The sequence below is a fragment of the Balaenoptera borealis genome (assembly GCF_965194805.1).
Source record: "Balaenoptera borealis genome assembly, chromosome: 13".
Lineage (NCBI taxonomy): Eukaryota > Metazoa > Chordata > Mammalia > Artiodactyla > Balaenopteridae > Balaenoptera > Balaenoptera borealis.
Window position 1 is genome coordinate 64,730,724 of NC_138870.1, and position 14,275 is coordinate 64,744,998.

Genomic DNA, 14,275 nt, shown 5'->3' on the forward strand with positions numbered 1-14,275 from the left:
ATGATCTTCAATCTTTAAGGCCGACTAGAATCAATTTCAGGTGTGGGGCTATGTTTATAACCTTGAAGTCACCAACTCTTTTACCCCCCCAAATCATTTCACTTGAGGTAAGTGAAAAAAACAGGCAAAGCCTAGAGTCAGCTCACTTTAAAATGACAGTGCATGGGTCGGGCTACAATTACATGGTGACTGATGGATTCCATGGATTAAGTAAAGGCAGATACCTTGTTTTTCTCTGTAAGGGCTGCTGGGTTCTGAGTTCACTTTCCTCTGGATCCTCTCAGAAGCCTGATCTGAGTTAAAAGAGCCATGTCGAGCAAGCTTCTGTTTTGCACAGAATTGAATGTGGCCGTACGTTTCTCTTTTCAATTCTGGTAGGACAGATGCCGAAACATCCACTAGTTCTTCATCTAAATAAATAAGAGAATTGGTAGTGTTGTTATACAGCTATAATTCAGGATAATTTTAGCCTTTTTAAGATATGGCTTTGAGGACCTATCATTGTAATGGAGCTACCCTATAAATTAAAAACTAAGACAATCAAAGGAACTTTATGAGCCTTGTGTCAAACCCCAATTTCTTTCAATGTATTGTACTAGTCCTTTTTAAAAGTTAGTGGATGACTTTAAAGTAAGACTGAATCCATATATATTCTAAAATTATCTAAACTGCAAAAAAAGTAGAACAGGATGTTCTATAACCCAAATTAGAACGGACCTGACATTTTAGATGCTTTCTTTGGGCAGAGATATCCAAGGAAAACCCAATCATACTCAGCCCAACATGCATATTTAGAGATTTTAACATTAATTGAGATCAGCCTCTTACGCCACAGCCCTAGGGCAATGAGTATAAGAACTTGTGTTTTCTATTATTATGCTTTATTATTTCTTTCTTATGCAGTAGGAGGCTCAGTTACTAAGTGACCAAAGGAATAAGGTCAGCAGAAACTTCACGGCTGAAATGCTGCAGAACAGTGAAGATAATAGAAGGCTGGGCTTTGGAGGCACATTTTATGCTTAAATAAGCCTGTATGAAATCAGGACAGAAATTTCTATACAGAACCAGGCCTAGATTCTATAAAGAAATGACCCCTGTTGTTCAGATAGTCATTCCTACCCCGCTCATCTGTGCTATTTTTTTGTAAGTTCAAAGCATGTACATTTAAATTATAAGACTGATTTAATAAACTGAAAGGCCCAGCTAGACTTACATTTTCTGAAACACACAAATATTGAAAAAGAAAATCACTTATAGTTTTCTTTTTCTTATAACAAAAACCCAACAGATGTCCTGTTTAGAAAATCGGAAGTTAAAAAAAAAAATCAGAAGTTATAGAATCAAAAAGAAGAAAATGGGTCAAGATAGTAATGGATCATATCTACCCTCCTTCCTGAAACAAATAAAATATTGGACAAAATATATAAAACAGTGGCTCTCAAGACACTGGACATCAGGACAGTGATCCCTTAGAGATCACTGGGAAGAACTTAACCCACGTCCTCTCTGAATTCCTACCGAGCCAGTACTGCCATGGGTAGTGCTTAAGAGTTCTCTAATTTTCAAATGTGTGCTAATTATACACCTTCAATAGAAGCTCATTAACCAACTGAAGTGCATAAGGCACTGATCTGGGTACTAGGGTGTAATCAAAGGTGAATAAAAACTGTGTCTGCCCTCAAAATTGTACAGCAGGGACAAAGCATAATATCATCACCAAGTACAATAGCATGACGCCAAACTGCAAGAGTTCAGATGAGACACTCTGCTCTGGGTGATCAGGGAGAACTTCATGCAAGAGCTGATGTTTGAGTGAGATCTTGAAGGTTGAATAGAATATTTTTATGTTGAAAGGGGGAAGAGAGCTTCACAGGTGAAAAGACTGGGAGAAGCCAGAAGAGGAGTAGAAAGTGGCAAAGTTGTACACTTCATGCTGGCAGGGACCATATCACACACGTCTTTGAATCTCTCACGGCATTAGAACAGGCAAACCTCGGAGATATTGCGGGTTTGGTTCTAGACCACTGCAATAAAGCGAGTCACATGAATTTTTTGGTTCCCCAGTACATATAAAAGTTAGGCTTACACTATATTGTAGTGTGCAATAGCACCATATCTAAACAATGTACATACCTTAGTTAAAAAAATACTTTATTGCTAAAAAATGCTAAGCATCACCTGACAAGGCAGGGTTGCCACAAACATTCAATTTGTGAAAAACACAGTATCTGCGCAGTGCGATAACATGAAGTATGCCTGCATAGTCCACATGAAGTAAGTACTTGCTGGGTTGAATTAATTATACTTGGTTTTAAGTGGTTTCATCTAGTTCCTAAGTGAATAATGTGTTACCAGTGAGGTAGAGAGCTATATCTTTTATAAGCCTGGGTTAAGTGCAGGAATTTATGCTACTAAGACTAAAATTGGAAAGGTAACTTAAAAATAACTTTAGTAAAAAAAAAAAAAAATAACTTCAGTGGCTTTTTTCCAGGCAGCATAGCCATACATAAAGTAGCTGGTGCAGAAGGATCCAGTCCCCAGTTGTGCAAATATTACTTTTGAAGTTAGTAGAAGATAATACCCTCTTTTGCTCTAATTTAGTAAAATTATGACATTAGCAACCTTTTAAATAAATTACAAAAAAGGTGTTCATTACATCCATACTATATTTAGAAGCCATCTTACCACATATGAGTTTTGGGATAGTAATTGATATAATTTTTACATTATCTGGAATTTCAAAGAAAAACAATGTTTTATTCTGCTAATGCAGAAACAACCAGAGTTCATAAGAAGTGTCATTTAAAAAATTAAAAAAATTTTTCTTTTATGAAGTGTCATTTTTAATCCTCAGTCCCAAACTTCCAGGAACTTTGGAATAAAATAAAAAATGCAATAGAGCTGTGCTTTAATAGTTCCAGAAACTGCCAGGTTCTAAGTTATCTGTGTGTAAGCCAACCAGCATAACCATTTGTAGACTAAGGCTCATTGTTCCAAGACTGATGTCACTAGTCTAATTTTGAATGTGATGTGGGTGATGGGAAATGAAGGTGAAGAGCAATCTCACTGTGTGGTAGGTGTATGATTTGGAAAAGGAACTGGGGATTATACATAGAACGGTCCCTAGCAAAACCATGCCTTACCAGTGGAACTGAAATCCACAGGCCCAATCCACTTGAAGGCGGGTTTCCGGCCTCGCTCTTCTGTTACGTGCACTTTCTTTATCAGTGCCAAGCTGGTCAGAACATTGGCTATGTCATAGAGGCGTCGTACCTTTGCTAGAAGATATAAAGACAATTGCGGTCACACCATACATTGGTCAGCAACACCATTACGTTTTAGTTTATGTGACAGGTCACTTTCTAGCCACCATATATAAGCCTCTAGCAGAGAGTAGTGGGGTAGTATGAAGAGACCAGTGGCTCCGGCGTGAAATCACCCAGGATTTATGTATCTGATGACACTAAGGGAAGGTCACTGTGTTCCCCCGTTTCCACAACTTCACACCTCGTACAAGAGGTACCTGGTGACAGGCCAGGATCGCTGTGATTGCAAACGTACCAAGAGAGGGAAATGGGCTGTAATGAAAGGCTTAGGAAATGTAATTCTGATCTGTGGCTCGTCAAAAGCTTGCCCGGAGTTTCTTCCAGCAGGAGGTGGTGGCACCTGCTCCACAGGGCAGCTAGGCTGTGAAAATGACAGGGATTCCCCAGAGCTTCCTGAGAGGCTGCACTGCTGGGCACACAGACCGTCTAGGGTTCAAGGTTACGAGGTAGGACTGTGCTGAAGACAGGCAGCGCCTCCCCTTTAATCCCAGCGTTCTGGCCGCCCAGCGGGGGAGGGGTGGGAGGGGCATTCCCTGAGTCTGAAGAGGTTTTGGGAGAGACATTTGAAAATACAGGGATTGGAGGAGAAATTCAGAGGGGTGGTAACACATTAAACAGGCAGGATGATGCCCACAGAGTAAGTTCTATTCAAGAAATCAACTTACAGGTCGGAAACCTACTTGAACTTAGGGCTAGGATCAAGCAAAGGGCTTTGATTACCGACCAGAAACATCAAGCATTCACCCCAGATGCCATATTCTTCCCAATCTGGATAGAGCTGGATTTTATCTAGTCATTTCTCCCACAGGGTGGCTATACTTCTAGCTGGAAACAAACAAACAAAAGCTAGAGAATGTTCAGCTCATGGTTTCTCAGGGCTTGAATGAGCTACCAGGAGCCAGGGCCCTTTGGCTCAGCACCCAGGCTTGATGGAAAAGGAAGATGCACGGGGTGTGAAACCTGGAAACACTTTCCTCATCCAGCAGGCACGTCCCACCACCCCTATAACCCTACCCTGCTCATTCCTCTGGTTCTTACCTGTAGACAACTTTCATGTCCACCCATCAGAAGAGTATGCAGGGGGCAAGGAAAGAAGGGAAAGAAAACTCAGACATTCCGTCTTGGATGCAGCGATACTAAAGAGAAATGCAAAGCCTCTTACATCCTCCCTGACCTGCATTTGTGGGATGCCATTCTGCTTCCACCATCCACTCTGCCGAGGAAAAGGCATCGGACAGAACTTTCACAGGAATTCTAGTATGTGACCAGCTTACCTCTCACAGCACCAAGAACCTTTATGAAGGCAGGAAGGAGTGCACGTCTCAAAAAAAAATAATAATTTTTTAAATCTCTGAGGCAGCAAACATCAGCATATGACATCCCACTCTTTCTGTGCTGATAAGTGGAATTAGGTGAAGATGCTTACTTTTAAATTTACTATGATCCGGGGTATCTTGGCTTTCTTCTATCAGTATTTTGGCAGCCACATCAAGAGTAACAATCTTGGTTTTGGAGACCAGGAACAGCATGACAAATTTCTGGCTCATAATTCTCAGAGACTTATCTTTTCTACTGTTTGCAGATGCTACAAAGGGAATAAAACAAAAGCGTCAAAACGTAATTTACCACCAAGAGAGACTGTACTTCTAGTTTGCCAGGCCTATCTAACTGTATCAGCAGATGGAAACATCACTCTTGTTACAGTGATCAGCGGAAGCCTGTTGGACACACATCATAAAAAGATGGTTCACAAAGAAATAAGACAGATTTTCTTGTGGGTCATAAAATTAGAGTAGGTATAAATTCTGAAACGCTTTATATTCATACTTCATTGAATAGAAGCCATGAAGTAGTTTTCCTGAAGCAACTTTGGAAAAGATTAAAGTAGAGGGATAAAAGGATAGAGTTAGGGCTCAGGAACTGTTTTCAGGACATCAACTCTTCCCTCAATGGCAAGGTCTCCACTTTTATTTCTCTGAGCCCACAATAGCTAGACTATACCCTCCACATAGTCTTTTCTAAGTCATCTACTCCAGTATATAATTAAACAAATAGGATCCTTTGAAGAGATAAATTCTTTCCAAGTAAATTTTCCTTAAAGGCTCACGAGCCGGAATCAGCATGGGGCTGTCAATCTGAAACGGGAGCGCTGTTCGAGATCTACGGTCCAGACACACCAAATACCAAGTGAAACTGCCACGAGACAGTTTTTCAGTGAGGTCGAGTGGGCAGCCCAGTCGGGAAGCCATCTGTCTCCCTGTCTTCAGGAGAGAGAATAAGAGGACATCTCCCTCCAGGGTGGTCCATTTGGCTCTTCCCGTTCTTAGCAGTGACCCTCTTCAGAAGACACCATCGCCCTCTCCCTGCCATTACTCGTGTGGGTACAGTGGACTCACAAGAGGGATAGTCGGGTTCAGAGAAATCCAGTAACTGTGGATCCTGGGACTCTGGACAGCCATCTCTTCTGCGTTCTCCAAATTTATAATCCATCAGGTCGAGCTCTTTCTGTTGGAGGTGTGCCATCTGTTCTTCGTATTTCTGCTCCTCTCCTAGCCTCTGGAGGTTCCTCAGGGTTTTCGGCAGGCTGTGCCGTCCGTGCCAGCCGTACTGATTCTTGGCCACCCGGCTGACCAGATGCAGTGACTCCAGCACATTCACAATGTCGTAGATGCGTCTCCTTTCAACGCCTGTTTGAAAGAGAGAAGCCAGCCATCATCATGCCGACCAACATTTTTGAGTATAAATTCCTTGAAGGCTTGGACCTTGTCTGTGGGCTATTTTGTGTGATACTTTGCCCAGCAAATATAATTGCTCAACAAATTCATACTATATGAATGCAAGCAAAAGAAATTGTTTTCTTCTTGGGATCCAACTCTCGATAAGATCTAGGATAAACATCCACCTTGAGATGGATGATAGTTTCATCTGTATTACATAAATAGTAGAGCAACTTTTCTTTGGACCTGTTAGGCAAACCACATGAACATTTCAGTGCGTTAAAACTGGTGGGCTTGAGCCACACACGTCATAGTAATAAATGCTTGATGAATGCTGGATGGTTGATTTTGACTTGTATTCCTAGTTATACAGACTATAGAACTGTGTCCAGTAACCTGTTAACGCATTATTGGACCATATTCTCCTTTCCTGGAGTTTGAATGATGTGAAAAAATTACTTGTTAATTCTCTTAATGGCCAGTAAGGAAAGCAGATGGTAAATATTTTGTTTCCCATTTTGCACTGGAAACTCAGGAGTCAAGAGCTTGGGCACCCTTCTCAAGTTGCTGGAGGAAGCTAGTGCCAGGGCTGGAACAACATACAAGTCTCCCTCTGTTCATCACACCTGCGGACAACTCTCCCTGTGCTCCCATTCACTGTATCCTGCCAAACAGCCCATTAATAAAGCACAGAAACTCTAGCACAGGCTGACCATCCGGTCTATCAATTCCCTACCCACTTTCCCAACACTCCCTAAATAGCCAGGATTACGAGCAGTCTATTGAATTTACTAAAAATATTTACACTGGTTAAGTGCGGGGGCTTCAGGGTCAGACTGCATGAACTGGAATCCCTGCGTTATCCCTTACTAGTCGGGTGAGCCTGGGAAGTTACTTGATCTCTCTGAGCCTTAGTATTTATCTCATAAAATGATGAGGATTAAATGTGATCATAAACTTAAAGGGTTTCTGATAGGTGTTAATTTATCTACTCTTTGTATGTTATTTGGTAAATAAATTTATCTACTCTTTGTATGTTATTTGGTAAATATCAGTACTTCCTGCGTGGCACTGGAGATACCTAAAATTCCTGCTAGCGTAAGAGGTGACAGTAGAAACAGATTTTTAAATCTTCCATCTTGACTCATCCTGTTATGCAATAGGCCCTTAGGCTTTGGGGACTCAACTGGCCCCTTGTGCTCTCGCCTAAGTATCCGTAACAAAAGCCTCCAGGCATCTCCCAGAAAACTGGCCCAGCTACAAAAATGCCTTCTTTCTCTTCACTTGCCAAGAGCTGTTCTATAATCAGGGCAGACTTGGTGCACATAGCTCTTGGCCTTTCAAAGATTTAACACAAGAAATAAACCAGGTTACAATGAAAACTGTGGAGCTGAGAAGAAATTCTATCCCATGCATGAAGAGGCATTTCGCAGTCAATCAGAACATTTCGGCTCATGACCCTGAAAGGTTCTTCATTCTCAAAAGCTCAGGCTTTGGTGCCAGATGCCTGCTGGAAGGTGTTGGCCAGAGCAGTCAGCAGCCCCTTGTCCAGATCTGCCTGGCTCCTTATTCCAGTCTGTTTTCATATATTAACACATCTTGCTGAGAGTGGAACGTTATAAACCTTCCCATTAGAAATGTCATGTGAATGCAACTGAGACAGCCCAGGGCCAGCCATAGGTCTGGCTGTTTTGTTATTCTGTATTAGACACAAGCTGCTAAGTCTCCATCTAGTGGCTAGACATCTCAAGAAATAAAGGAAGATTTGGACAACTAAGAGAGGAAGATGATGCTTGATACGCACCGTAAGTGTTCAGAAGGTGGTGCTGGCAAAAGCCCATAGGCAGCTACTTGCCTGAATAATCACTCACCTTTGCAATCTGGACTAACTGTCCACTGGCTGGGTGCGCCTAAACGTCCCACGTCACAGGTCTCAAGTCCAGCAGGTAACTCTGGGGCTTGCTCTGCCAGGAAAGTCTTCCCTGGCACTGAGCCTTCTTTTTCTTTTGTATTCAAGGCAATCCGATTAATCGTGGGCATGGCATTAGTTATGCCCTTGAGGATTTACCAATTGTTACCATGCTTCCCTTATGCCCCATAGAGCTTATCAAGAGCATCTCAGCCCAATAAATAGTTTCCCAGGCTGTGTAACTTTCCATTCACTAAAGTCACTCCTAGTTCTTTAACCTCTTACCTATAATATCAGTATCGAATCTACATGAGACCAGAAACTGGGAATGAATGCACTTTGAATGCTTTGCACATCCTTGGTTAAAATATGGTCTTATAGCTTGTGACCTGGGATAGAGCAGGAGTTTAGACTCAATCCCAAGAGATGGTTAGCCCCGAAACAGCTTCTAGGAAGGGACTCACATTTTTACGATCTCACGTGAAGAGAGATGGCAAGTTCATCTGGCAGGTCTTGGAAATTGTGAGACAGCAGGAAGCTGTTGCAAAAATCTTTGGCATCCTGCTCCAGGCGGTTATAACATGGGGATTTACAGCCCATATGAGAGTAGGAGCCCACTCTTCTGTCCTCCCTGGGACCTGTAAGGTAGCTTTCCAACATCTAATCTTTTGTCTTCTGCACTGATAGCAGTGCAAGGACTCTTGATGAGGCCGGGGTATATGGAGGAAGGTGGCTTCATGAGCCCCAGTGAGAAAGACATTGTATGATCTGTTGTTTTACCCTCATCTTCTTTTTTTTTTTTTTTTTTTAATTTATTTTTGGCCATGTTGGGTCTTTGTTGCTGCACGCGGGCTTTCTCTAGTTGCGGCGAGCGGGGGCTACTCTTCGTTGTGGTGCACGGTCTTCTCATTGCCGTGGCTTCTCTTGTTGTGGAGCACGGACTCTAGGCGCGTGGGCTGCAGTAGTCGTGGCACGAGGGCTCATAGTTGTGGCTCGCGGGCTCTAGAGCGCAGGCTTAGTAGTTGTGGCACATGGGCTTAGCTGCTCCGTGGCATGTGGGATCTTCCCGGACCAGGGCTCGAACCCGTGTCCCCTGCATTGGCAGGCGGATTCTTAACCACTGCGTCACCAGGGAAGTCCCTATCCTCATCTTCTTAAGACTAGTTTCCAGGACCCAGTTCCTCAGCTATGTCTACACCAAGCCTCTGTCCAGCTGGCTCGCTTTCCCCTTCCTGTTTCATTGCTACCAATGCCAGAATATTGTATTCTATTTCTGGGTTCTAAAATGGCTCCCCGTCAAAGCCCTCTGCTTCCTCTTCCTAGCTGTAGAGGATCACAGGATGGCTTGAGGATGGTGGAGGGGGTGGGGGGAGAACCTCTAATGAGAGCTGAGTAGAAACTATTCCATGTAGCAATAAGAGTAAGCCAGGCTCTGAGTTGGGCATGTTACTGACATTATCCCCAACTTTTCTAAGTTTCTGCAAGGTAGGTGCTATGGTCCCTATGCTATAGATGAGAAAAGAATAATTAACTTTTTAAAGCTCTCACAGTCTATAAATTAGAGAGCTGGGCTTCAAATCCAGCTCTGTCTTATTCAAAGTCCAGCCCATGGTCTTCCCATCACAACACACTGGCTCCTCATTACCTCAGTTTCCAGCAAATAAAATCTTTTTAGCCATCAGTTTGAATAATTCAGATTGATAATCATCTACTGGGTCACATTCTTTGGGCTATGGGAAGATATAGAACTAATAAACAAACTAAAAATATAATCTATGATAAAGCCTACTGGGCTGATTTCTTCGAGACTTTTTTCCCCCCTGTATGCAAACCCTCCTAATCTTTTAAGGGGACACTCTGACATCTTCAAATCATGTGATTTCTACTTATTTATTGTCAACAGTATGTTCGTCCTGAAACCAACTGCAATCCACGTCCACTAGGAGTCTCTATTCTGAATCAGCGGTCTGCATATTTATAGTCCAGACACCATTGCACATTACACACACCCATGCCATGTGAACGCATGTATTCCTCTTTGTTATAAGGCTTAGCTGTTTGAGTAATATCCAGATGTGCTTTTACTAGTTGGGCAGACTTGCTGTGAAGGTCACAGTATAGGGCTTCAAACATAATGCTCTTGCTTTCAAATCGTGCTTTATAACAAAAATAACACCAGTTCTGAACTCTTTGAAGCATTTAAAAAAATAAACAGAAGGATATTTCTAAATATCTTTTGAGTCTGTCTGAAATAACATGGAATTAAGATATTAGATATTAATTTGTAATGTGAGTCTTCTGTAAACATATTTTTTAAGGTTAAGAAAACCAAATATTTGTTTGACCCTCAGGCCTAAAAGGCTCCCTGGAATCCTATGCATAATGATGATGACAGAAGAAAAGCTCTACCTGCTCCTCTGTCCTCAGTCCTTTGAGGGTCAGCTCTTTACTTAGTAAAGGAGGTGATCTGAAGCCTTTGGCTTGCCCGAGGAATCAACTTCTCACCGTAACTGGAGACAGGCCTCCAGGTGATCCCATGATACATACCGAGACTGACAGCAACTTCATCTAGGGAGATGGTAGTTTTCTCAGTCGACAGTGGATAACTTGGATAGCGAGCTAGAAACTTCTGGCACAGGAGTCCTAAACTTTTCTGTTTTCTGCTTGGCCTTTGCTTTTCAAATTCGTCCACAGCACTGTCCCCAACAACATCAAGCTACAGAGGGCAGACAGAGGGAGGGGGGAAATGTCACAGTTAACATCTTAACAGAGAAATTGCAATGGGTGGTATTGGCGAGTTGAGGGGAACATCCGAATCCATACCATCCTAGATTCTGGTTAAAATACATTTCCTAATCTAATTTTCTGAACATTTTACCTATTGCTTTCTCTGAACTGAACTTTTCCTCCTTTGTGATTTGAGGCTGAGTCTACTGTTTAAAATAAAAAATGAACAATGCAGTCATTTATAGGTTGCTACACCCTTGCTACTAGCGGGCTTGTTAAACTGAGATCAGCATCACCACGAGCATGTTAAGAGATATAAAACCTCAGGCCTCACCTCAGACCCGATGTATCAGAACCTGTCTCTTCCTAAGATCCTGTGTAATTCCTAGTAACGTGAAAATGTGCGATGTTCTTGCCTGCATTGTGTCACCAAACTCTTTACTTTTCACAATTTACCAAGGGTTGATGGAACTGAACAGGGGGAGCTAAATCTTATTCTTCCTTATTCTTTCTTATTGTAAGTACATTAAACTAGTGTCCTTGTCTTATCAACTCACATTTGAAAAAGGCTCAATTCAAGCCCCAAGAAAAACTGTTTTTTAAAAGTATAGATATGCTGCTTATTCAGTAGCTCTGGTTCCCTACAGGACAGGTAATTTAAAGATGATTTAACTTTAAAACCCCAAACCAACGAACTGAACATACATGAGAATGATAAAATTCCCCAAGTCAAAAACATTTAGATTAGTATTACCCTTAAAATCAAAGCAAAAATTATAATTCATGGCAGCATTAAAAAAAATCCAAATTTCTTCATTAAATCAAAATTATTAAATATCATTGCTTAAAAAATTTATCATTTAAAAATGTGTACTGGTGAAGAGAGTATCATACAGAAGAAAAGAAAGCATTCATTATGAAAAATGAGATACAGAATAAGAGTTCCACTTCAGCTGTAAATAAATAAAAAGATTAAGTGGAGTACTGCTTTTGACTCAATAGTAACCAAAAAATTGAGAATTCTGTGACTTTTTAATAATCAGGTAAACATTTTAAAATTCTATGAAAGGCCTTAGGAGCACAGCCTGTTTACCTGCAGACAGTCTGTAAACGCATCGTCCTTGTTCTCAATGGGCCTGAACAGTCCTTTTTTCTTCTCTCGGTCTCTTATGTCTGGGCTGGCAGCACTAATGAGCATCTTCAGGTTAGCGGTGGGTGTCCATGGTTCTGCCTGCTGTCTGTCGACAAGCTTAACTGGAGTGATGGGATTTCTTTCTGGAGTGAAGATTTTTTGTCTCGATAAGTCAATTGGTTCATTTTTTATTGGCGTCTTTGGGGCCATCCTTGAGCGATCAACAAATATATTTTCCTATTTTAAAAAAGAGACCTTTTAGCGAAAATGAGAAAGGGCAGGTATCAGCTAAGAGTACACTTTATTCCCATTATTCAGTAAGTCATGAAAATACAAACAGACTATATGTTCAGGGCTGAAAAATATCAGGATAGGACTAATGAAAATAAACAGAAGGATCCATGGGAACCAAAGAGTGGCTACTACTCCTTTTAAGCATATCTTTCACGGCACCTCTGTGAAAGAAGTCATGAGTGTTATGCGTCACTGGTGGATGCTTGTAATAGGCGGGGATGATAATAAGAGCAAATGTGGGTTGAGTCCATATTGCTTCTAAGTGACATATTTTTTTAAACACTATTTATGAGTTTGCATTAACTAGTGAAGAGCAATTATGCTTTTGTTCAATGTTCACCAGTGTTAATAGAGCAATTACCAGGACAGATTAATGGAAGGGCATCCAACAAAATGCCACATTTCAAACCACCCAGCTACCTAAGGTCACTCCCCCAGAGCAGTGCTTCTCAAACTACCCCTGCTGAAGGACCAGGGTTTTTCACAGACTGAAAACTCCCGGAGACTGATACATGGTCTTACTTCATAGGACTCATATGCAACTCCCATCACATGTGACTCTCCTCTTGAGTTTGCCACTCAACTTGACCTACAGCTTGTTCGACAAGAAGAGACCACTGAACCCAGGCTTAGATGTCACAGGGGCAAGATCAACTGAATTACTGTAGAGGTTTCTAAGTGCTAAACCCTCAAGTTCTGTTCGTAATGTTTTGCAGCTTGGTAATAGTTTGTGGAATAGCACCTTCCCCCAGACTCTTTGAGTAGACTATCTTAGATAATTAAAAGAAAAGATTAATGATGGGTCCATTAATCCATGAAGAAAAAGGACTAAGTACACCCAACTCGCGTTTCGAACTACTAAGTTACCGAAACAAATTTCTTTCCCCTAAAATAAGTTTTTGCCATTCAAACCCAGAAAGATTCTGCTCTTCCCAGAGTTGAACTCACCTCCAGGTAATAGTGCCTTTACATAATTAGGAAGGTGGATGAATTACATATTTGTCACTCCCTTTCCTGCACACAATATCACTCTAAATTATTGCATGCTTGGATTCTGGCTGAACAGTGGTTTAAAAAAAAGTGTTTTCCTATAAACGAGCAACATATGAAGAAGGAAAAAGAATTGTTTGGGATGGACTTCCCTGGTGGCGCAGTGGTTAAGAATCTGCCTGTCAATGCAGGGGACACGGGTTTGAGCCCTGGTCCGGGAAGATCCCACATGCCGCGGAGCAACTAAGCCCGTGCGCCACAACTACTGAGCCTTCGCTCTAGAGCCTGCGAGCCACAACTACTGAGCCTGCGTGCCACAACTACTGAAGCCCGCACACCTAGAGCCTGTGCTCCACAAGAGAAGCCACTGCAATGGGAAGCCCGTACAGCACAATGAAGAGTAGCCCCCGCTCGCTGCAACTAGAGAAAGCCTGCGCACAGCAACGAAGACCCAACGCTGCCAAAAATAAATAAATAAAATACATAAATTAAAAAAAAATTGTTTGGGAGAAACTGGAGTTTGTGGTAGCAGGCCAACTCTTGTTCTCTGCGTCAGCAGAAGCTGCCAGCTAGCCATGGTGAGGTTCTGTCCTAGGGTAACAGGAAAGGGGTGGAGATGGGGGTGATGATTTCTCACGCCACTGCCGCAGTAAGCATCCTGCCTGAGGCAGTGCATCTATTCACATCTCTTAACAAATCCCTACTAGTATACAATTCTGATGAAGTCTTCTACAAGGGAACTCTCAAGGGAAAGTACTGAGTGCATATTACATGCTACACATGATACCTGTTTCATGCACTTTACACCTATTAACTCCTCATCCAATCCTGTAACGGAGGTAGTAGTATTTTTCTAGCCTACAGATGAAGAAACTGAGCCACACAGAGGGTGCCTTGCCCAAGGTCACATACAAAGTCATTGGTAAGGCAAGAAACAGCTGACAGCAGAAGTTTTCAAAATTCTGCATCTAGAAGTAAGCTTGTCCTGGGTGTGAACTGGGAGGAAGTTATCTTTTTCGCAGCTCCAACAAAAGGTATCCAGCAGGCCACGGATTCCCGGTAGCCTCTATGGAGAGGCAGTATGGGAAGCAGTTCTGCATGCGGGCTGGTAGGGCCAGCTTACCGGCCTCTGCTACTTATCAGCAGGGTGAGAGCAGGCAATTAATTCCCTTCTCACTTT

At 42.1% G+C, this 14,275-nt stretch overlaps 1 protein-coding gene across 1 annotated transcript in view; it reads right to left on the reverse strand.

Annotated features, from left to right (window-relative positions):
- E2F7 (E2F transcription factor 7) overlaps positions 1-14,275 on the reverse strand; it is a 41,307-nt gene that overhangs the window by 20,584 nt on the left and 6,448 nt on the right. Inside the window, exons 3-8 of the mRNA XM_082351575.1 lie at positions 11,773-12,048; positions 10,500-10,668; positions 5,723-6,013; positions 4,753-4,911; positions 3,144-3,278; positions 225-410 (exon numbers count right to left, since the gene is read on the reverse strand). Of these exons, the coding sequence (XP_082207701.1) occupies positions 225-410; positions 3,144-3,278; positions 4,753-4,911; positions 5,723-6,013; positions 10,500-10,668; positions 11,773-12,048 (1,216 nt within the window). The remainder of the gene's footprint in view (positions 1-224; positions 411-3,143; positions 3,279-4,752; positions 4,912-5,722; positions 6,014-10,499; positions 10,669-11,772; positions 12,049-14,275) is intronic.